The following is a 25,809-nucleotide window of genomic DNA, read 5'->3' on the forward strand; positions in this document are numbered from 1 at the left end:
TAAGTGTTCAAGCAGCAGCTCCAAAACACACCATTCAAACTTTTACACTGTTCCAATAAGATTCATACCAGAACCTTCATTCCTCCTCTCTCTCTCTCTCTCTCAAACAGAGCAGAAGACACAGAAATAAAACATATAAATATAAAGAGGAAAATAGTAACAAAAATACAAAACCAAACAGATGAACCAAATAATCTGTTACTCTGTCTGTCTGTCTGTCTGTCTGTGTCTCTCTGCTTGTCTGTCTGTGTGTGTATGTATTTTGAACAGAAACACTTTAAGAATGAACTGGTGTACCTGAGTAGTGTGAGATCTCAGTTGGTGTAACACACACTCACACATGTGCACACACACACACACACACACACACACACACGCGCGCTCACACACACGCGCGCACACACACGCGCGCTCACACACACGCGCGCTCACACACACACGCGCGCTCACACACACACACGCGCTCACACACACACACGCGCTCACACACACACACACACGCGCTCACACACACAATTCTAGAGTGTGGATGAGGATTTAATCCCAGAGTCAGAATCAGACACATTCATTACACTTGGGCTCTTAATATGCTTTTATCAGCGCTGACACTCATCCCTTTCTCTTTTCCATTTCTGGCCACTGTTTAACACTCCTACTCCTCTGTTTTAATCCATCTCTCTCTCTCTCTCTCTCTCTCTCACTCCATCTCACTCCATCTCACTGCCTGTTTAAATACATAAATCTGAGTCTCACTCCCAACATGATGCATGTCCTGAAAGAATGTGTTCCTGGATGCTGAGAAAGGGAGAGATCGAGAGGGAAAAAAGACAGAGAGAATGAGAAAACAAGGAAGAGAAAAAGAGAAAGAAAGAGAGAGAGCGCACTGGTGATAGATCAGTATTAAAAGTAAATATTTTATTTAGGATAGGCCAAACTATTTTTTGTTCCCTCGTTCTTTGGTGTGTGTAAAAGAGAAAAGTAAGTGTGTAAGTGTGTGTGTGTGTGTGTGTAGATTTACGAGGGATGGTGACGCTGAAATGCTGTGGGTCAGAAATCAGCAACTTCCTCTTGAGTTCATTTAAACCCACACCTGTAGGACCTGCAGAGAGAGAGAGAGAGAGAGAGAGAGAGAGAGAGAGAGAGAGAGAAAAGAGATTTCCAGAATTTTATTGATCATTAGTCTCCTCACACACACTAATTATCTGAACAAAGAAGACACACAATAGTGATCCTTTACCTTTCTCTCTGTCCTTTACTTCTCTTCCCCCTTTCAATACTTCTACTCCCTTTTTTTTTACCTTCTCCCTGTTAATCTCTATTCGCTTTCTTTCCTCCCTTTCTTTCTCTCTTTTCCTATTCATTCTGCTTCACCCCTTCAACGACTTAATTCCCTTCTTTCTCAATCTATTCCTTCCTTTACATCCATTCATCCATCCTTGTCTGTCTATATCTTTCCTTCCTTCCCTTCCATCCATCTTTCCCTGTTTATATCTTTCTTTTATCCTTTCATTCCTTCCTTTTCATTCACACACTCATCCATCCATCCACCCTCCATCCCATGTCTGTGTATAGATTTCATTCTTCCTTTCCTTCCCTCCTTTCCATTTATACTCCCTTGATTAATATCTTTCCTTCCCTTTATCCATCCATCTATCCATCCATCCATCCATCTATCTATCCCTTCATTGTGAATATCTTTCTTTCCTCCTTTCCTTTTTATTTATCTGTCTGTGAATATACCATTCCATCCATCCATCTTTGTCTGTGCATATCTTTCCATCCTTCTTTTTGTCTTTCCATCTCTCTATCTATTTCTCTCTTAGACACACATCCTCTCTATCAGGATGCAGAAGTGCTCAAGGTCCTGTAGATCAACTCTGTGTGTGTGTGTGTGTGTGTGTGTGTGTGTGTGTGTGTGTGTGTGTGTGTGTATTAATCTCTTAATGGGCTCAGCAGACACCCAGTCAGCCTGAACACTTCCAGAATATACACTGTGACAAAGGTATTGGGACACTCGACTGATCCTGTGCACAAATTCAGCTCCATGAAGATCTGCTTTCCATGGGTTTGGAGTGGAAGATCTCCTCACTTCCTCACCTACCATCAGGAAATACTAACTAGCTGAATCGCAAACAAATCACCACAGAAATCTAGAGGAACATCTTCCCAGAAGAGTGGAAGTTATTAGTGGAGTTAATGAGGAGTAAATGTGGATGGTGAACGCTGCAGCAGCAGTAAAACTGTCAGAGTCGATCAGGTCTCTCATTAGCAGCAGACGTTCTTTAACACACACACACACACACACACACACACACACACACACACACACACACACAGTTAGGTCATAGACCGTCTGGTCCACAGAAAATCTCCTGTAGACCAAGATTACTGAAAGAGTTCACGCTAGGGGAGGTCTGCATAGAGGAGAACTTCCCAAGTTCCTGAGGAGCAATTATGGACTGTGCAGTCACGCGTTCCAATTCCTTCCTGTGCAGTCACGCGTTCCAATCTCTTCCTTACAAAGGTGTTCAATAGGGGTTGGAGAGCTCTACAGCAGGAGATCTTTCACTCCAACCTGTGGAAAAAGTCTTCATGGAACTGGAACAGGGACGATTGCGTGCTGCCAACTTCTTAGAAGTGCATAAGGATGGAAAAAGTCTGAATACTTTTGACCTCCCTGTTTAATCTAAGCAGGCAAGATATTTATTTATTGGGATGTTTGGTCGAAAGACGGACATTGAGGAACACAAAGGAACATTGTTAAAACCTGGAGATGGAGATGATGGAACTTGGTGTGGAAGCCTCAGAGGCTTCAGTTTTAGATAATTGAAGAAAAGACAGTTCTCAAAACAAAACAAAACAGAGCGACAACCAAGGCGAAGGAAAAGCTCGGAGTCGACACCATGTTGCACAAGAAAACCAGAAGAAAGAAAGAGAAGGAGAAAGAGAGAATGGAAGGAAAAAAGAAAAACAGGAAGTTATTCAAACTAATGGATCAGAATTCAAAAATAATGTCTGCATGCGGAATGAATGAAAGAGCGAAACAAAGAAATACATTCATTACGAAAATAAAACGAGAAAGAACGACAGGATGGAGAAAGTCAGAAAGACAGGAACAATAATAGAGCAAAAAAAAAAAGAGAAGAAAAACAAGAGAGGACAGAAGGGGGGAGGAAAAGAAAATACGGCACAGGAAAAGTAAGAAGGTTCATCTCACGGGACAGAAAAACAGGCTGAAATAAACCCAGAGCAAACACGCGGCAGACGTGCGGACGGCGGGGTCTTTGCTTCGTCAGCGCTGAGACTGTCCATGACACTGTCCTCCGTATGATGAGAGCTAATTGAAAATATTTGCATTAGCTTGACTGCAATAGCAGAGGCCTAATTGGGGCGTCGTGACGAGAGCGCACGTACGGGCTGTGATAAAGTCCATACGCGTCGGCTAACTGAAAGGTAACGAGGCCCAGCGCGGTGTATCGCCGTGACCCGGCGCTAAAGAAAGCCTCGTATAAATCCCACAGTCACGGACAATTTTATCTGTCAGAGGGAAAACACATGGCGTGATCGACTTTCGGCTAGGAGCGTAAACGGCGAGCTTCTGTGTTACGTTATCAGTTCTACGGCATAAATGGAAGCGTGGGAGGCACGGGTTCGAATCCCAATGCTGCCAGTGGTGGTTCAGTGGTTACGGCTCTTGTGGAGCAGTTGAGGGTAATTGTAAATGCACTAAATGTACATATCATGGCTAGCCCATTAAATGTACATTTAGTGCATTTACAATTATCTCATTTATACAACTGAGCAGTTGAGGGTTAAGATCCATGCTCACTAGCCCTATAGTGGCATCGTGGTTGTGCAGGGATTTTAACTCGCCACCTTCTGATTAGAAGTCCAACACTGTACATTTACGGCATTTGGCAGACTACCTTATCCAATGCGACTTATTACGACTTACACATATATACAACTAAGCAGCTATAGGGTTAAGGGCCTTGCTCAGGGGCCCGGAAGTGGCAGCTTGGTGTTGCTGGGATTTGAACTTATAAGCTTGAGATGCACAGTCAACACTAAGCTACCACCTCCCCTTACCAACTCTAAACTACCAGATGTTCTTAGTTTGAACTACCCAAATTAGGGAGAAACTCCCCAAGAAGTCATGAGGAAGAACCTTGACAGTTGTTGAGATTATCAACTGCTCAAGTGTAGTCCGAGGCCGTCTTTTCCAAACTAAACAGAAATAGACATTAAATGTGACTTTTCCTTAATGAAAAGTGTAATGATTAAACTGTTGCTGAGATATCAGAGAAATATAAACCCATCTTTGACATTCCACGACATTCCACATCATCACACTAAAATTGTAGTTTATTTTCCTTTGACCGCACAACAATATATTTTTTAATTCCTTACCCAGTATGTACATTTTATACTAATATATATATCAGAATAAATAAGGCTAGTAGAGTAGAAACCTGGTTAGACCTAATATCTACATTTAATATTAGTACAACAGTTGCATTGTTAAGATGTTGGAAGTGGTTTGAAAGGTCATGAGTTCGAATCCAAGCATTGCCAAGCTACCACTTAACTTCTCAGTTGGAAAGTTGTAAGTTAAAATTTCAGTTGCTGGCCCCTTAAACAAGGCCCCTTAACTACTCACTTGCATAAATGAAATAACTGTTGCTCAGGATAAGGGTGGCCGTTGTAATTGTAAATGTCTTTACCCCAATACAGAATGGTACAGTCCATAGCAGAACTTACCAACCAGGACGACGAGTCTGTGCTTGGCCCCGTGAGCTCGACAGTATGGAGCAACTTCTTCATAAGTGGGGACGTCCGCCGTGTCATACTGATCGCTCTTCTTACACTCGTACATCGACTTGTTCGTCTTTTTCCCCCTTTTGCTCAGACGGAAGCTTCTCCGTAAAACGGCTAGAAAAGACAACACAAAACAAAGGTTGAAGAAAGAAATCTCCTTTATAGTACAGTGAAGTTCTTTCATCACATATCCAAGTGATGTCATGAAGCTGGGGGTCGGCCATGATACAGTGTCCCTGGAGCTCAGAGGGTTCCCCTGGAGGTCAAGGGCCCCACGGGTGGCAGCTTTAACCCCTGACCTTCCGAACAGTAACCCAGAGCCTTAATCAGTAAGCAACCACCACCCCGAAGGTAAGAGACTGCCGTCTCGCAATCAGGCGGTAATGCAATCAGAATTTCTATAACAGACCTGTTTCTGTTTGCAAAATTGGACCCTTCAGTAATCAATTCTCCACGTCCTCATATTTGTCTTCCTGAAGCAGACGAGGTAAAATAGAGAGACGTGAAGGAACCCAAAACAGGAGTCATTACAGCTGACGGGTTTTTATGTGCGGAAGGAAGATCATGAGCGGTGACACCAACTAAAACAACTAAAACAACTCATTTGAGTTGCCAGATTTGGGGCAGTCGCTGTTTAGCGTGAGTACTAAATTAAAGATACCTACTATTCCAGGTCTGCCTTCGTCACTGCATTTTTACCCCGGAGTGCGCTTCTGCTTGTGGTTTTTTTTTAATAATAATAATAATAATAATAATAATAATAATAATAATAACGAAATTTTATTTAAAGGCACCTTTCAAAATACTCAAGGACACCATACAATTGAGTGATGATCATTAAGAAAATTATCAGGATAATAATACAATAACCAGCATCATGTTTATCCGCTAATCTAAACAAATAAGTTTTAAAATTAGGTTTAAAAGACAGTCACTTTCTCGTTTAGATTTTGGAAGTAAAAAAACACAAAGTTAAGCAGCCCAGAAAAACATGCCCTAGACCCCATAGTGACTAAACGAACAGAAGGTACAACAATGGAAACAAATAAAGATCAAGTTTATTCCTATGGCGCTTTTTACAATGCACATTGTCTCAAAGCAGCTTTATAGAATGTAAGAATTATAGAACCAAAAAATGTAAATAAAAGTATATTATTGGTATTTATCCATAATGAGCAGCCTGGGGTAAGAAAAAACTCCCTTAGATGATATGAGGAAGGAACCAGACTCAAAAGAGGAACCCATCCTCATTTGGATGATAGTGTGAATATAAATCTTAAAAACACCAGAGAGTAAGAAATATCCTGAGCACTAAAGTGTGTGATTATGAGTAATGTCAGTTAAAGTTGTGGAACCAGGAGCTCCTGAGCAACTCATAAATTAGCTCAACATCTGAGATCTGAAACAAACTCTTCCATGCCTATAAATGTTTAATGATCGAGAAACAGCATATGTAGAATGTTATTTTGAGTCTTGATTAATAGGTTGTTTATCCTCAAAGTCCAAAATCTTAATGAAGTGGGATCCAAATGGCACTGGTATATCTCTAGATGGTTGATGCAAAACACCAGAGATTGAGCAAGGATGAAAATGATGGACTGGTGCAACAAGGGCGAAAGAAGAGGACCTAATTTATTCTGCTTAATCCAACGGTCTTCAAAAAATCTTGAAAAAAATCTATATAAAAATGTAACTTTAAAAATATAACTTACTTTAAAGTTTTAATAAAATTAAAGCTGAAGTTCATGTAAATGAACTAGTGGAATATGATTGATTTCTATTTATATAAGTGGCTGTTTGAGACATTTTGTATCAGGGGTCCCTGCCCCATGTCTCTTCAGCCTTTGATCTGAAAAACGTTGAAGACCCCTGTCGTAATCATTTCCACAGTGCCCGCTACAGATGTAAAGAACGGTCGCTTACAGTCTGTTCACTTAATAGGGTCACTTAATAATAGATAAGGATACAAATGAAACACACGATAAGTCAAACCCTGTCCCTGTTGTACAAATGTGTGTGTGAGTTAATTGGTCTGTTTATGCAAGCATGTATCCTCAGTATAAAATTACACCGGACTGACTTTTTTCCGCTCGAGTTAACCGGCAAAGCCGCGACGCTTGTGCGCGTAACCCGTAATTTAATCGAATCGCATTTGTTTTGGTAAAACTATCCGCATTAATGAGCCACAGAAGGAGCTGCAATGTTTAACGGTAATGCTCAGACAACCACTCGGACCCAAATCCCTCCCAGACCGGGTTCCTGACACACAAGGACAGTGTGTTTGAGTACACGCTCATGCCTTTCGGGGTAAATGACGCACCGCAAGTCGTTTTTCATTTCAGGGCAGGTGCGTAGCTACTCCATCACGGCCAGTCAGGACGAATTCCTGCTCTTCACTTGAAGGGACTTCATAAATCCAACTTTTCAAAATCATATAAAGCCTTATAGACATCTCGGCACAGAAGAGCCAAAACGCTTGCCCACCGCTTCATCACGGATAAATAAATCAAGGCTTGGATCGAACACTCCCCCCAAAAAAACTCCCTTTCCTTCAATTAGATGGAAATGAATTCATTCCAGAACTGAGGGAAAAATCGTCCGGTATTCCGGACTCTGGATATAGTTATGGAACATTAATTGAAATTTCGCTCTCTCGTTTTCTCAGAAGAATGCATCTTGGTAAGACAAATCATCACAAGGGATGACAAGAAGTGTCCTAGCAAAACCCGGTCCATCCGAAACAGCTTCAACTTCTAGTAACAGGTATAAATATGGAAAACAGACACGGGCCGAGCAACGTTTTCCAGTTCCTGGTGCTGAACATGGTGAATAATGGCTGGAACATGCATCCATGTCTACACCAGACCTACAACCGTCTAACAAATGGTTCGTTGGCGCGATGGAACTTACAATTACTGCACTAGCAGCTCGCAAATCAAACTGGCCCTTTCCAATGAGAGGGAAAAAAAACAAAAAAAAAACAGGCTTATTAAAGCCTCTAAATTCAGTGTAAATATAGAGTACACATGCACACTGATCCTCCCAATTTTCCAGAGCTTGGGCAGAAGTTGTTGCTGCAACTTGAGTGCCACAAAAAAGGGGCCCTGAGCCACTATAAATATTAAAACAAGAGACCCAAAGGGAAGAAATAATGCCAAAAGCCTCAAATCAACGGATCTGGTGTTAAATAAAAAGCAAAGACGTGTTAATCGAGGATAAGAGAAGGCTTGTTAAAAGTGTCGGGTCAAATAATCACATGACTTTCCTCTCACTGATTCGTCAGACAGGAAATATACACATACCACTGAGTGATACTGAATAGCTTTATTTCCGAACCCTAAGTAAAGTCATACCTGCCTGATTACTTTTGCAAAAAAAAAAAGGCACACTGTATTTCTGTCTCAACATATGGCAGCATGGAAACAGACCCCACCCTATAATTTGTTTTCTTGCTTGTTCCATGTTGTACTGATTTGTCGAAGCAGAGGATGTACATGGATGTACAATTATTCCTCCGGTTTAGTTCTTAAAAGATTTAGAATCTGGAAGAAGAAAAAAGAGAAAAAAAAATCAAGACATTTTTGTTTGATTTTGCATGAATTTTATGTTTTTTCCTCACAAGGAAATCCAGTCTATATACCAGTCCATGTCCCAACAAGAATAATGGAGGAATCCAAAATAAGTAAAGCATGAAAGTGTGTGTGTGTGTGAGTATAGGTAAAGGTTAATGGGACAGGGGAAAAAACATCATCTGTCCAATTACAAACCCAAACTCCATCTTGTCTCTGTCCAAAAACATCCATCTTTACCTCAATTCAGCTCTGATACTGGACTCGTTCCTTAAATATTACTCAATTAAGTAGTCTCTAATAAGAGTTCTTTCTGTAAAAATGTATAATGTATATCGGGTTCCCCAAACTGCGGGCCGCACTGATGCCATGTGCTATTTGAGTTTTTCACATGTGAAACTACGCTCTGCACGGAGAGCACTGTATTACATTAAATATTCATAAGGAATTATTTATATAATTTAATTTATGCATTGAAAAAGTTTCATGTTTTTTTAAAAAAAAATTTTTATTCATTTTAAAAACTATCGTTTGATTTCGGCAGGTACGATCCGGCCTAGATATCGGCGTCGCTCAAATCCACTCTCAGTCAAACTCTAGTGATTAAAGTCGACAAATTATTTGTTAGATTCCTCCACTAACCATCAGCATAAGTAAGTAAATGTTTTGATTTCAATAGCAATATATAAAAACTTTAAAAAAATTATGACAGTAGGTCTGTAAGGTGCATTACATAAACTAATCATTCTGAGGCAAGTACATTTGAAATCAGAATTAAATCTCTACAATAATACTGGCGATCACTTTTGTGGGACCCCTGACATATACATTTATATAAATTCAACTGCATTACAGGTCCGAGCTGCTTACTGCCAATCAAAATCGGTTATTCGGCAGCACTGAAAATTTAAAAGGACATATGTATAGTGTACGGTTAATGTAAACGTTAAGGCGTGTGTCATTCAGGATCACTCACCCCCTCATTTACAGGCATCTGCGGAAAACATTACGGATATCGCACAGGACCCTGGAGGAGCGTCAAGGAGACCCCCAACATCAAACGGTTTCCGGAGGAACTCTCCATTTAGTGCATGTACAGAGACCTTTGATCCCTCAAGTGTGCATGTTAACTGGATTCGGGATTATTGGATCGGGTCCTCAGAAGGACAACAATCTTTTAAGTAGCGTACCCCAACCCCAGCAACCCTCTTTCCATATTCGGCATTTATGAGCGACCTGATTTCCTGCAGCAGGACGAGGAAAGGAAAAAAAATAAGAAAAAATCAGATCGCAATCGCAGATGCTTAAAAAAAGAAGGAAAAAAAGAAAACGACAACTATTTAGCAGTGCTATGTGAAATATGTATTGGACAATACTCTGATTTAAGCTGTACTGCGGAGGAACTGGTGTCTGGGGAGCGACACTGTAGAAGCCGTTTTCCATTGAAGTGCATATGTGGAAAGTGTTTTTTTTCTGCTCAAAACGATACAGGCTCGGTTACTCTCGCTCCTGTCGGCTAAAAGGAGAAAAAGACGGCTTGTGTCATAGAGTGGTATTTGTTTTTCCTCTCGGTCCTATCCCGGAGCTCGTCAGACAAAGGAATGTCAAGGCAAGAATGTTAGCTAATGCATCAGGGGAAACACACACAGACAGAGTTGTTGGGCTGCCAGCTGGGATCATTAGTACGTTTATGCTTCGAGCTGCGCCAAGTGGGATCATAGACGACGAGGAGGAGGTGGGCCAAAACTGCTACTCCGATTTTCCTCATCCACACACCTGCTCAAGCCATCAGAGGGCCATGTGCGATCACACCTACATATTCTGCTTTTCTTTACAATAAACCCAGAGCTTGAGCTGAGCAATATCTGACCTCCACTGACCACTGCTCCTGGAAAGCTTCAGGTTCTTCACCAGCATAAAGTTTGCTCAATCAAGCCACTGGATAGAGGAAGAAATAATTACCATTCAGTTGTTAAAGCTCTGGGTTACAGCTAAGAAGGTCAGGGGGATCAAGCCAGAGAATTGCCAAGCTGCCACACTTGGGGCCCTTAAACCTCTAAACTTCAAGGTGCCGTATCATGGCTGACCCTGTGCTCTGGGAGATGCAAAGTAAGAATTTCACTGTATAATTTACCTTTACATTTTATAAACGGTACAAAACACACACACAACTGTTGACTTTAATATGACTGTTATGAAGGGAGTCTTCAGTTTCAGCACTTCAGGACAGAGGCGTTTTTTCGGCTTTCTTTGTTACATGACAAGCTGTTCTTTTATTTTATTAATTCATTTTTTTTAAGGATAGAAAGAAAGGGAAAGAGTGTTTACAGCTAATAATGCAACTTTCCAACTCGGTTTGTGCTGGTATTTAAAGTTACAACCTTGGGATTAAAAGTATAACATTTAAACCAAAACTAAATTACCAGAGTTTTGTATTTTGAAAAATTTGATAATGGTGAGGGAAAATGTCGCCAGTTATGAGGTGCAACTTTATCCCACAGTCATCTCTGTAACCTGGAGAAAGACATTATTTTTGGACTTTGGGGTTTTCTTAATCAGGTAATAGAAGCATGTCTGTGGTCAAGTGCTCTGCTTTTGACAGGAATAAGATCAAATATCCGCAGCCAGAGGAACTCTACTGGATCCTAGCAGTTTGGTGTGGCTGGGATTTAAAAAACCTTTGGAACTAAATCCAATGCCTTACCAACTAAGCTACCACCTACCCCAAGCAAGTGGTAGCTCTACGCTTCAGCCATTGATCAGACCACTGATCAGGATGTTGTGAGCTTGAATCCCAGAACCACCAACCATGCTGGAAGAGGTTTGGGTTTCCAAGTTCAAGTCAATGCAAAATGTTATTACAGTACCTCCAGCTTTGTGGTGACAGTTTGAAAAAGGACCACATATAGCAGGAAAGGTCAGGTGACCTAATACTAAATATAGTATATTTATTTGTGTGCATATATATATATAAATACATACAACAGGCTCAATTTTTCCATAACTCCATCCTTAATTGGAGTCTGGGGGCTGATGGCTTTTCCAGGTTTCAACTTCTCCTCCTCAATGTTTTCATCTGCTTTTGTTTTCTGCCTCTCTCACTCTTTCAGCGGCCGAGTCTATGTTGCGTTGCAGCCGGATGTTTAGCTGTACGCGGTGCTGTAGAACGACTTTGGCTGTACGGGGTGCTTCTGCGAGGCGTCTCGCTCCGACAGCATGGTGTAGTGTTTCTTCTCAGCTTCCTGGGGCACATTCATGATGATGGATCACATGGAACGCTAATCCTGATTCGTTAGAACCAGACAAGGAGCGGAGAAAGAATAGCGTAGGACGTCAAGATTTGGCCCGAGAGAATTGTGTGTGTGTGTGTGTGTGTGTGTGTGTGTGTGTGTGTGTGACATCTTGTTCTCTCTGGATCACCAATACTGGAGATCCAATTTCTAGACCTCGATGCTAAATCAAAAGGACCTTTAAGGATTGTCTGGTAAACATATTTTACATTGAAACGGGTTTCAGGAGAGCAAGGAGAACAATTCGGTCTTCACGAACCGTCTCCCGAGGCTACGGCTGCGATGTCAAACTTATATATTAAGTTATATATACATATATTTATATTTTAATGAGAGTAGTTTGTTTAGTAGAAAAAACACAGGAGTTTACATAGATGATGCTTTAAAAATAATTGTTGCAACCTACTCTGTGTAGCAGAAGGGGTGGAGCTTATAATGTGATTCATGCAAAGTTCAAGAATTCAAATTTATATAAAGTCATGAACAATAGATGATCCTGCCTTAATATAAGCTACGTCATACACAAGTACAGTGTATAGCATGAGGTACTAAGCTTTTTCAACCTCCACTTTTTGCTTACTTTTCTTTAAAAGTGAACTAAATCCCTGGTTTAAAAGTTCTGGTATAAGTAGTGCGGAATAACATTACTATTTGGGATGCAGCAAACGTTCGATTATTGTCTGTAGGACGTTTTGGTGATTTGGTGGACATTTTAACAAATAAATTACTAAATTTGGTACTAATTGACCATGGATCAACCAAAGATCAAATAGCCTTCAGTCATTCATACTAATGCTGAACAAACTAATCACAGTCAGCAAATTACATCTATGAAGAAGTGGTAGTGGTTGAGGATCTGGGTTTATGATCAGAAGGTCGGGGGCCCCGGTTTTGCCAATCGCTACTCTTAAACCTCTGTGCTCCAGGAGGGCTGTATTATTGTTGCCTTTGTGCTCTGACCCCAAGAAAGAATTTCTTATTGTTATCTTATTTCTAAGTATTCTTTCTATATAGATTTTTTTACACAAAGACAGAAACAGGGAGAATAAGTGCTAGTTCAGGAGTGTTTCAGGAAGCGGCAGGTCTTCACCCATCGTTTAAAAATAAACAATTACATCATTTGATAGATGCCCTTATCCAGAGCGACTTACATTTATCCCATTCCTACAACTGACCTTTTATGGGCCCAGGGGTGGCAGCTTGGCATGACTGGGATTTGAACTCATAACCTCCACAGCATAACCAATAAACTACCACCTCCACATATCCTACCTATCCTACAAGCTGCCTTTCAGATTTGGATAAAATGAAGGAACTTAACCTTGCTGTTTTTCTCGGCTTTTCCTCTCTTACACTTTCCCTGTTGTTAATTGGAGCTTTCATCTAAGACTAGATGTTTTGGAGAGCAGTTTCAGGTCTTGCCTCAGACCAGTCAGCTAATCTAGATAAATTTGAAAACGGCGTTTTCGTCGAAAAAATCTCCACAGTCACACTTTACATTTTCAATCGTTTCCTATAAGTTTCTTATCCACACATCCCTGTACTGTACAAGAGCAAAAACATAAGACGCCTCGACCCGTGTCATTTCCTTTTATTTATTTTTCGGCTCTTTAAAACTTCATGGCAATTATTAAAAAGAAGTTGGGTGTCATTTTCAAAAGCCTCCGTTTTCGCACACAATCCACACACAAAAAAAGCTACGTTTACATTGACTGAAAATGCCATCTCAGTGTGGACTGAAGGCCAAAACAGAGAGAAAAATATTTGTTTTCAAACGAAAAAGCGTATTAGTGTGGACATGGCCATAAAAAGTCCCTTGAGCACCTCGGCTGCAAGCGGCAGTAATTAGTGTGTGGGTTAAAAATGTCCACTTGTTGCCTCAAAATGGTTACATGCCAAATTTAGAGCAGATTTTTTTTAAAGTTTCTGGCAGCAACTTTTTTGTTTCCCAACCAATCATGAGCCAAAGCTGAGTCCACCTGTTTAATCAGTTCACATTGGACTTCATTGGACGTTCTGGCTCCTTAGGATGAAAACCTGTAGCCACATTGTCCCTTTATGGATTGAAGAGGATTCTGTTCATACATGATGTATGAAGTCAGAGCTTGTGGAGGAGTGAACGTTTCCGTCCGTCATGTACACCCGACTCCCACCTCGCTCCAGATACACACAGGTGCGATATGCACAGAGAGACCCGAGCAAAAGTTCAGTCATGAGGACCACAGGGGAAAAAAACGCTAGCACCCAAACACCCACGTTTCGTCCCACCAGCTGAAACCCGAGGAGCACGCAGAAAACATCTGCGCGATTCACGACAGCACAAGTATGAGCGCACCAGGCTTAAATCGCATTAGCAGAGTGCTGGCAGAGCTGCTGAAGAGGAGTTTTGTTTTAAGGGGTACGTGTTTTCCCCCCACAGAACCTTCTCTTGTTACCCGGAGTGTGTTGAGCAGGGCAGACAGAACGACTTGCTGTCAGGCTCGGCCGGCTGCAGCTGAGGTCAGGAGGCCGGTAATGAAAAGGCGGAAAGTGGGAAAAGGGAGGGCATTCGCATCGACGTCGAGAAGGTCTGACCCCTACAGGATGACCGCAGCTGATTGAGCTTGGCACGTCGAACTGTGTGGTGTTATTTTTAAACTCTAGGCACACTACATGTCCTGTTAAATCAAATGAAAGTTGAGGCATGACCTCACAAAAAGCAAGAGCCTACACAAACACTCCGGCCTCCACCGGAAAGAACGAGTAGGAGACGGAGAACGGAATGGAGTGAGCAGAACAAGAGGGGGGGTACACAAGCAGAGGCAGACGATGAGATCGGAGAAGCCATGTTGGATTGCCGATTGTTTCTTAGCGTCAAACAAATCGCATGTGATCTCATCACCGGATGATGTTTTTTATTTAGAGAATGATCCTGCAGGGTGAAGCGAATAAAACAAAGCTTTCTCGCTCACCAGTCTGAAACCGTGGTCAAACTTCATCAATTTGCAGGATGTTTTCCACTGAATTTGCACGCCGCTAGTAGGGAATGACGTAGCATGAAATCGGAAAGTGGGAAATGAGGTAACGCGTGGAATAAACAATGAGGTTCGCACAAAATGATCAGGAGGATTTAATTTTCCTCGTAACATATTCCCAGTGATGCTAGGAAGCCGGGGACAGAGCATGGGGGCAGCCATGATACAGTCCCTCTGGAGCACGGAAGGTTAAAGGTCTTGCTCAAAAGCCCAATGAGGGGCAGCTTTACTGAACTTAAACCCATAACCTTCTGATCAGTAACCAAGAGCCTTAAACACTGTGCTCCCAGCTTCTTGATTAAGGGCTGCATATGGACAGGTGAAATAGATTTTCCATAAAGGTTTATTTTTTAATGTTTATCTCAGAGTCTTTCTCAATTCTTTTGTGCTCAGTGTCATGCTGGAACAGGTTTGAGTCTCTTACCGCAAGTGAAGGGTAAATTTGATGCTACTGCATCCAAAGACTTCCGATACAATTGTGTGCCTCCAACCGTTTTGGGACAATTTTGAAGAACCAGCACATATGGCTTAAAAAAAAAAAAATCAGGCGTTGCAATACTTTTGGGTCAGGGTTAATGGCCTTGGCTCAAGGGCCCAACAGTGGCAGCTTGGTGGTGTTTGGACCAGAAGGTCATGAGTTCAAATCCCAAGTCTAATGCCTTAACCAGTGAGCTACCACATAAGCAGATCTCCACAGCCATCTGCGCAGTAATGTTGAACTTTTGAGTGGAAGCGTGTTAGTTCAAATCCCAGCACCACCAAACTGCCACTGCTGGGCCCCTGAGAAAGGCCCTTAACCCTCAAGTGCTTGTTTGAAAGGGTCTATAAAAAATAAGGGTTGGAGATAAAAAAAAAAGTTTTTTAGTGAGGAACTCTTTAAATTCTCAGATCTGGAGGAAAGTTCTTTATGGAGTAAAAACATTGTTATAAACCTAATGAGGAGTTCTGGAGAGCACAAGGACACTCTTGTCCTCAGTTTGCCCCCAATGCTCAAGGGCGCATGACGTGACCGTGTGTGTGTGTGTGTGTGTGTGTGTGTGTGTGTGTGTGCGTGTGAGAGAGCTGAAACTGTTGTGATGAAAAAGTTCTCTGAGTGACACGGCAATGATAGAAAGCAGGAGGAAAGAGAAGCTCCCGAAAGCGAAAGAGCGAACTCGGAAACGTCCCGGCGGCCCGAGCCGACCACAACAGGAGACGTCCGAACCCTCCACCGCATCGGCATGGAACTCGCCCAAACCCTTTAAACTGCCATATATCTAACTTATACAAAGAGCTATTTAGGCTGAGCATGCTGGGAGCACACAGGAAAACCATAAACTACACTCGTTTATGACGAGAATATGAGAACGAGTGCAAAATTGCCTGTTTGGCTTTTCGTTCATCCTGTTCTTCAGGAGTCTACACAGAACAGCCTTCTCATTACACAGATACACTCGTCTCTGGTCAGAGCACCGCTTTCAGAGCCTGCAGATCCCAAACAGATCCCGAACTGTCACACCAATGGACCAGCTCCTGACGGAATGGTTTGGATTCGGACCCGAAGCCACAAGAGGCGCGAAAGAGGAAAAAAAAAAGGTTTCCTGGGACAAGTCGGAGATCCGACAGCGTCGTGGCAGCACATGGACAAAAACAAGAACAGTTCATTTGTGAAAATAATGTTTGCGATCATTTTTTATACACAGTTTTATAATTTTATATAGAATGCCAGAGCACAATATTTGTCTTTAAAAATTTATAAAATCTGTAAAAAAAAATTATAATGCAAAAACAAAAGAAATTTTTTTTTTTGCTTTTTTATTTCACTTCATACTGCATTTCTTTTTATACAATCTTCTATATTGAAGGCAATAATAATGTCATTATTATACTACTACTACTACTAATAATAATAATACGAATAATAATAAATAAATCTGTTTGTAAAAAATTGAAGAATACCAATAATTGTACACTTATTTCTCCATATAATCTTTTTTTAACTTAATTTTACAATTTTAATTATTACTTGTAATTATTAATTAAACTAATAATTTTATTTAATTATTAACTTAATTTTATTTTACTTCAGGCTGTTTTTATTAACATACACAAATCTTCCTATTTGTCCTTAATGTTGATTTTTCCAAACGGTGCATCCGGAATTGTAGAGATTATTTAGGGGAGAGGGTCGTCAAAATTACCAAAATATCATATCACGATTATTTCACTGCCTGGTCAAATGTATCGAGACACCAGCCATTTCCAGCCATATGTGGTTCTTCCCTAAACTCTGACCACAAAGATGGAGGCACACAAGTGACCATGAGGTGAAGATACTGAGATCCTGTAGTAATTATAGAGTAAGGTGCGGAAAAGCAAGGTAGAGAATGAGGCTTAGGGCAAGATCAGGGGTATGGGTCAGAGTTTGAGATCAGGATGGGGTCATAAGAGTCTTGTGCAATTCAGGGTCTGAGTTCAGAAGGCTGACGCTGGGAAGAAACTGTAGCAGACTCCAGGAGTGTTCTCCAGATGGTACAGGAGTAAACAGATCATGGTGAGAGGAGCCTTTGATTATACTTCTCACTCTCTGTAGGCAGAGTTTTAAATGGATGTATTTGATCTCCACAGCCAGACTGTGATCACATGGACAATCATGAAAATGTTCTTCCTTTGCTGTTTGTTCCTGTCCCATCAGAGCTGGATGGATTGGTTCTACAGGGGTTTCCCAGATGTTTATCTGAAGGTGTTCTGCTTGGTGTATAAAGGCTCAGTGGTGGTTGCATTCTGGTGGAATGTCAGCTAAAAGACATTTATTAGAACAATAACGCAGCTAAAACGTCCAAAATAATCCCATTTGAAAAAAGTCTATTCTAACGTAAATACGTCAGAAAAGCCTGAGTGCCGAGAGTTGAGCAGGTCGGAGCCACGCAGGCAAGAGCCATAAAATAACATGGACTCATCACAGACGTGACACAATGACTTTAACATGTAGTTTATAAGCCGCAATAAAGAGCAAGAGTGAAGGAGGAGTGAAGGCTTTTACATCCATGATGCACCATCACTTATAATATAATAATGACACGCTTTTACAACACAATCACTCACACACTCAGCCAGTAACAGCCATGACGTCAGGTTAGTCCTTGAGCAGGGGTGTAAAAGTTAAACACAAATTATCCATGAGCTACGCTTTGTTGCCAAAAGTATTGGGACACCTGACTTTTTTAGCTACATGTGGTTCCTCCCTAAAACTGTTCCAGCATGACAATGCACAATCCTGTGCACATAGCCACCTCCATGGGTTTAGAGTTGAAGATCTTTTGCGATAGAGCTCTGAACTTAACCCAATTGAATGAATCTCCACAAATGTTCACAAGCACACTCCAAAATCTAGTGGAACATCTAAGAACAGTTGAGCTTTTAATAACAGCAAATGGGGACTTCGTCTGGGACGCACAAACTACGTCTAGGACGCACAAACTACATCAAGGACGCGCAAACTACGTCTAGGACGCGCAAACTACGTCTAGGACGCGCAAACTACGTCTAGGAAGCACAAACTACGTCTAGGACGCGCCCACTACATCTAGGACGCACAAACTACGTCTAGGACGCACAAACTACGTCTAGGACGCACCCACTACATCAAGGACGCACAAACTACGTCTAGGACGCACAAACTACGTCTAGGACGCACCCACTACATCAAGGACGCACCCACTACATCAAGGACGCACCCACTACATCAAGGACATGCCCTCTACGTCTAGGACGCACAAACTACGTCTAGGACGCACAAACTACGTCTAGGACGCACAAACTACGTCTAGGACGCACCCACTACATCAAGGACGCACAAACTACGTCTAGGACGTGCCCACTACGTCTAGGACGCACAAACTAAGTCTGGGACGCACAAACTACGTCTAGGACACGCTTACTTTGTCTAGTACGCACAAACAATGTCTAGGACGCACAAACTACGTCTAGGACACACCCACTACATCTAAGACACACTCACTACGTCTAGGACGCACAAACAACGTCTAGGACGCTCAAACAACGTCTAGGACGCACAAACAATGTCTAGGACGCACAAACAATGTCTAGGATGCACAAACTACGTCTAGGATGCACCCAAAAAGTCATTTTTTTATTATTTGGCGTGGAGTTTTAAGTGAAAGTTTAATGAGGTGTGTCTTATGGATGTGCATCTCTATAACTAAGGCCTAATATGATTCACCACAATTACAATGCAGTGCAATTCGATTTCCATTCGATTCAACACCATGCAGTACAGTGCCACAGAAAACATATGATGCTCTTCGAATATGGTAGATAGCTCACTTTTATTCCTTCAGTTCAGACAGACAGCAAATCAATTCATTTAAGTGCCTTCTGACTTCTAATGCATGGCCCCTTTACACACCCGCATTTCTAGTGCAAAAAAAGAACAAAGATGAAATAAAACCAGACATTCTTTTCCTGTTGTGTCTGCAGGAAGTTACAGCTCTGCCTCTGCCATGTTAATCTGTATTCTATGTGAATCTCAGGACACGCCTCGGTCTCAGTAGTGTTGCGATACGTCACGTTCACGTAGCAGCAAGGAAGCAAGCGAGGAGAAATCGATCTGCAAGGAAAATATTGGTCGATGCATCACGATGCACTTTTTTAAATGTATGCATCACATAGTTAACTTTTATGTCGATGCCCATCAGTGAATCTTACCATCGCTTGTGTGTGTGTGTGTGTGTGTGTGCGTGTGTGTGTTTATGCACGCGGCTGAGTCATTTCTATGACAGGGGAACATTTGGAGCCACTCTCGAGGCTTCCTCAGCGTCATGTGTTCCTAATTCCACAAAATAAGCTCAAATCAAAAGTGTACATGTAGCCCAGGTCTTTCCTTTCACACACACACACACACACACACACACACACACACACACACACACACACACACACACACCCAGCCACCCACCCACCCACACAGCTCAGTCAAAACAACTGTCACAGAGAATCACAAGATGAGATAAACGCCGATAACGAGCACAAACGATAACGACTTCCTGTCCTACTATTTAGACCACAGTGAGAGAGAGAAAGAGAGGGAAAGAACGTGTAACTCAAAGCCGGAGCGCTTTAATGAGTCTGGTGTTTCACACGTGAGGTTGCGGGCGGGCGGGTGGACAGACGCCCTCGTGCACAGAGATGACAGCTGAAAGTGAAAACAGCTTCTCTGGCTCTCCTCGGAGATAAAGAGAAGAAAAAGACGGAAAATGGGCGAGTGTGAGGGTTTAAGTGAGAGAGAAAAAAACAAACCGTGTCAAAAACACCATGAAAGCGAGTGATCAGTATCCGTCATCGTGTTCAACTCACTGGGGTCGGAGCCCTGGAGATGTTTCCACATTCCTGGGGAACTGTAAACTGAACCTTATTTCAGTTAGCAAACTTACATTTATCTCATTCATGCATGAGCAGCTATGAGGTTAAGGGCCTTGCTCAGGGGCCCAGCAATGGCAGCTTGGTGTGGTTGGGATTTAAACTTACAACCTTTGGATGACATGAAATTATCCTGAAATCATTCATCTAGTCAGAATTCAAAGGAATCCAACATTGCAACATTAAGAGGTCAACCATGATACAGCGCCCCTGGAGAACCTGTTAAGGGCCTTGCTAAAGGGCCCAAAAGTGCCAGGCTTTACAATACTAGGGCTTGAACCCCAGACCTTCTGATCAGCAACCCAGAGCCTTAACCACTGAGCTACCACTTCCTCCCCACAGCTACCATTGTTATGTGGTGTAAAAAAGTAGGCGGGGCTTATTTGATTGACCTTATTTTATTCGCCTCCTTTTTAAACCAATCAAAATTCAGAATCCAGTGCTGTGATGTCAGCAAAGTGACATTCCTGTTCCTATTGTGTGACATTAAAAGTAGGCGGGGCTTATTTGATTGACGATTCTGAAGAGGCACATAAATATTTAAATGAACGTCTCCCGGCTTGACCAATCAAAGTCGAGAAACCAACAGTGCTGTGACGTCAGCAAACCAAACTTCCTGTTCTGTGGCATTTAAAGTAGGCGGGGCTTATTTGATTGACTTACAAGTTCCTGAATTGGCTCATGAATATATATAAAAAAATAACTTTCTTTTGTGTTTTGGGGTAAAATAGGAGTCTAAAAAAAACACACATTCCTTTAGTGGCTCATAAATATTTAAATAAATGTAAAAAAATTTAGCCAATCACATTCAAGAATCCAACAGTGCTGTGACATAAGCACTTTTTTTAAATGGGCGGGGCTAAATTGATTGACACGCACGGTCCATCAGCAGCAACGTTCCTGGAAAACTCCTAAAACCTGAAGATTTTTTTCTCCAGAGTTCAATCCACCTGGTACCATCTCAGCAGCAGAGCAGGTTGATGGAGCCTAAAGATCTCCTCCAGGATTCCATTCAGATACATCAGAACACACCAGCTGCCTCCGAGAGCATCTCCCCGGAACATCAGTGTGGAGCCACAAACAAGAAGATCTCAAGTGTTTTCCTTATTGAAGATGATGATGTTGATTGTGTGAGTGTGTGTGTGTGTGTGTGTGTGTGTTAGACTCACATGGTTTCCGAGACACCTTCTGAGGCTGTGTGTTGGATGTTGTCTGTCTGAGAGCTAATCTCCTACCAGAGAGAGAGAGAGAGAGAGAGAGAGAGAGAGAGAGAGAGAGAGATTAAAGAAAGAACTTGATTTCAGGAAGGAGTCTCCAATGTCAGTAGAAAAGCTGTGGTTTATCTGTAGCTTTAGGAAAAGAGGAGAGAGAGAGAGAGAGAGAGAGAGAGAGAGAGAGAGAGAGAGAGAGAGAGAGAGAGAGAGAGAGAGAAAGGCTGGAGAGGGAAGGATGGATCACAGCTGCTGTAATGCAGGATTGAACTGATTTCAAATTAAATGTAACTATAAACTGACAAAAAATGTCCTGTCATCCAAAGTCCAAAAAACATGCAATAAGAGGAATAAACCACTACAGAGCACACGGATATGGGACAATTATCAACAATCTACACACACACACACACACACACACACACACACACACACACACACACACACACACACACACACACACACACCTGTAGCATTTTCTTCCTTCCTTTCTTTATTATTATTATATATTTTTTTATTTAATCAATTTTACTCTTTAATTGTTTCTTCTTTCTTTTGTTCTTTCCTTTATTCTTTCTTTCTTTCCTTTTTTGCATTTTTAATTTGTAAAAGAAAAAGAAATGAAAGAAACAGATGAAAAAAAATAAGGAGAGGGAACAAAAGAAAAAGAGTAAAAATAATGAGGAAGGACAAAAAACTGAAAGAAAAAATTTAGGGAAGAGAAAAAGAAAGAAAGAAAGTGAGTGAGTGAATGAGTAAGTGTGTGTGAGAGAGAGAGAGAGAGAGAGAGAGAGAGAGGGGATGGACAGATAATGCCCTCACCTCTCCTGGAAGTGTTTAGAGGGGATGAGTCCAGCACGAGGGTTGGCTCCGCCCTCTATTTTGGCCTGCCACCATGTAGCATCCTGCTGAGACATGACCCACAGAACATCTCCCTTCCTGAAGTTCATTCCTGCCTCCTTACAGGGAATCGCCTTGTCCTCCTCCGGGTCGTAATCAAACAGAGCCTTCACATACATCTACACACAAAGAGAGAAAATCAGATTATCAGAAATGTATTCACTGGTGTTTTTCATGTGGAACTGTTGTCTTGTGCAGTTACCTTGTGTTCGCTTGCAGGACCCTCGCTCTCAGGCCCCGGTACCACTTTAAACGTGATGGCACCTTCAGACTGAGACTGCAGATCAAACCAGAAATTAAGGTCTTACTTTCCAGGCCAGTAATGTTGTACTTCCATCACACACACACACACACACACACACACACACACACACACACACACACACACACACACACACACACACACACACACACACACTCCTCTTTCTTACACACCAGAATCTGAATGATATCCTCTGGTTTCTTCCCCTCCACTGAAGATCCATTGACCTCCTTCAGCTCGTCTCCCACATGGATTAGCCCTACAGAGGAGAAGGTATAATAGGAAGCAGGTTTTATATACAGAGAAAAAGAGAACAGAATTTAAACATTATAGGGTAACATTTCAGCAAAACATGGCAAGAACCTCACAGGATTCAACACATGATCATGTCTTTTCTACTTTTTATGTTTCCTGTGAACACTTCTGCTCTTCTGAGATCTGTCTCTCTTTCACAAGCTCCATTCCAGTGTTGATTTGAAGAATAAGTATAGGACATTTTTAACAGTTTTACTGACAAAACCAAATTGAGAACTAATCAAAAGGCAAAGTCACAAAGGACATTAATGAAAACCGAGTGTGAAGGAGACTGGGAAGAGGAGACTGGGCATTAATGCCCAGTTTATATTGCCTAATCTATAATGCCCAGTGTCTAGTGAACAGTTTATAATGTTCAGGATCCTCGTCCCAGTCTATAATGCCCAGTCTATATGGACTGGGATGAGGATACTGAACATTATAAACTGTTCATTACAGACTGGGTGTTACAGACTGGGCGTTACAGACTTACGGACTGGGTGTTACAGACTTACGGACTGGGCGGTACAGACTTACGGACTGGGCGGTACAGACTTACGGACTGGGCGGTACAGACTTACGGACTGGGCGGTACAGACTTACAGACTGGGCGTTACAGACTTACAGACTGGGCGGTACAGACTTACAGACTGGGCGTTACAGACTTACAGACTGGCGTTACAGACTGGGCGTTACAGACTTACAGACTGGGCGGTACAGACTTACGGACTGGGCGGTACAGACTGGGCGGTACAGACTTACAGACTGGGCGGTACAGACTTACAGACTGGGCGGTACAGACTTACGGACTGGGCGGTACAGACTTACAGACTGGGCGTTACAGACTGGGCGGTACAGACTTACAGACTGGGCGGTACAGACTTACAGACTGGGCGGTACAGACTTACAGACTGGGCGTTACAGACTGGGCGTTACAGACTTACAGACTGGGCGGTACAGACTTACAGACTGGGCGGTACAGACTTACAGACTGGGCGGTACAGACTTACAGACTGGGCGGTACAGACTTACAGACTGGGCGGTACAAACTGGGATAAGGGTACTGAACATTATAAACTGTTCATTAAAGACTGGGCGCTACAGACTGGGCGTTACAGACTGGGCAATAAAATGTTGTTGTATGTAGCGCAGGGTTCAGGAGGAACGTTGTTTAATTTCACTGTGTACTGCTTCAGCTATGTATGGTTGAAATAACAATAAAAGCTTCTTGACCTGACTTGACTTGATACAGACTGTGCATTATAAACTGGGCATTGGAGCCTGAGCATTGGAGGCTGGGAAGAGCAAAGTAAACAGAGAAGGCGACTGGGAAAATCAGATGATAAGGAGACAAAAAGAAGACGACTTGGAAATGAAGACTGAAAAAAAAGATATATGGGTGTGGGACTAGCAGTTAAAGACTGGAAGGAAGAGACTAGGACACAGGAACTAAATGACTGGGAGAAGGAGACTGGGATAAACAGAGATGGATACGTAGACAAAAAGAAGACAACTGGAAAAAGAACAGAGGGGAAAAGGGACTGAGAAAAGAAACTGGGAGAACATGAACTGTTAGATTTTAGAAGGTTACAATTCTGAACTTTTGTACTGAACTTGTTTCTCTCGTCTCAGCTCTAGAAGCTACTGGTTGATGGAGTCAGTATGAGCAGGTTTAACTCACCACTTCTGTCTGCAGCTCCTCCCTTCATGATGCGAGCGATGGTGATGGCGCCGGTTTTTTCGTCTTTTTTAATGGTGGCCCCCTGTTCAAACACAGTACCACGAACAAACCATTAAGTGATCAAATGGTCCACAAACCATCATTCATTCTTTCCATTACATTTCTGCCACATATTTTAATTTAGTGTTCATTAGAGATGGACACAACTGTACAGAAATCAGGGTTGCCATAGTGACCACTGTTTCTATTACACTTCAATCACTTCACCTCAATTTTTTTTTTGCATTTTACATTGATTTACAGTGATCCAGTTTTGCATTCTTAACCCGATCGGTCTGAAGATAATGCTGAATTCCATAACAGTCATTTGGAACAGGAATTCTCAGATGTCCCATAGCGTGAAATGTACCTATAAAAGGATAAAAAGTTTGACGTGACTTTATTGCTGTAGTATTAAGGATATAAGAGAAAATAGTCCAGTTTATCACCAATTTCAATCCAACAGCACATCCCAAAGCAATTTATTCCTTACATAAACACCAGACGAACACAGAGATGTAATCGCTCATCTCTTTTTCTGTCCTTCATCAGTCTGTCAGCATCACCCAATCTGTTTTTTTACAACAATTCAATGAGTCATGAATTTACGGTACGCTGTCATGCAAAGGATGAGTGCATTTCAACTGCGGGTTTCTGATTAAAACAATATTGTCTGAGTTGTATCTACACACACACACACACACACACACACACACACACACACACACACACACACACACACACACACACACACACACACACTCAGGGTTTCTGCACTATATCACCAGCCAGCTGACATCACTGTTTTGGTGCGCTGCCTTTAATGATTTTCTAATGTCATTTTGATGAGGATAAGTGCATTTCCTCAAGGTCCTTCGCTCAGAGTTAAACGCTGCCTCGCTGATCGAAAGCGCAGCCCCCCGCTTGATGTCTCCAAACGGTTTGTCCTAATCAAAACTAATGGGGGCAATTAGATGACCGGAGGTCCTTTGTAGAAGGAGGGGGATCAGTCGGTAGCCTCAAGAGGTGATGGGACTGTCAGCTGACGACAGTGAGGTCATCGCTAGGGAGGGATGAAGAAAAGCAGAGAACGAGAGAACAAAAATGGAAGGAAAAACAAAAGACGTTTGATGACTGTTGAAACAGTAATGGGATTGGAAATGGGGAACTGGGTGTAGAAGAGAGGGATAAGAGGACTGAGTGAAGTAGACTGAGAAAAAAAGGGGAGTGGAACAATGGGACTGAGGATGAGAAGACTTGGAGAAAGAGAGGAGAAGGAGACTGGAAAAGGGAACTGGAAGAATGAGACTGGA

General features: G+C 42.1%; 1 protein-coding gene across 2 annotated transcripts in view; it reads right to left on the reverse strand.

The window, feature by feature from the left end:
- The window catches only part of mpp7a (MAGUK p55 scaffold protein 7a), a 93,978-nt gene that overhangs the window by 13,102 nt on the left and 55,067 nt on the right, over window positions 1-25,809 (reverse strand). For both annotated transcript variants that reach the window (XM_046852963.1, XM_046852964.1), the window contains exons 7-13: window positions 24,458-24,539; window positions 22,656-22,741; window positions 22,423-22,497; window positions 22,143-22,339; window positions 21,279-21,340; window positions 4,762-4,932; window positions 1,019-1,099 (exon numbers count right to left, since the gene is read on the reverse strand). In XM_046852963.1, coding sequence (XP_046708919.1) covers window positions 1,019-1,099; window positions 4,762-4,932; window positions 21,279-21,340; window positions 22,143-22,339; window positions 22,423-22,497; window positions 22,656-22,741; window positions 24,458-24,539 — 754 coding nt within the window. The remainder of the gene's footprint in view (window positions 1-1,018; window positions 1,100-4,761; window positions 4,933-21,278; window positions 21,341-22,142; window positions 22,340-22,422; window positions 22,498-22,655; window positions 22,742-24,457; window positions 24,540-25,809) is intronic.

This window comes from Silurus meridionalis, chromosome 7 (assembly GCF_014805685.1).
Source record: "Silurus meridionalis isolate SWU-2019-XX chromosome 7, ASM1480568v1, whole genome shotgun sequence".
In the NCBI taxonomy this organism is placed as follows: Eukaryota; Metazoa; Chordata; class Actinopteri; order Siluriformes; family Siluridae; genus Silurus; species Silurus meridionalis.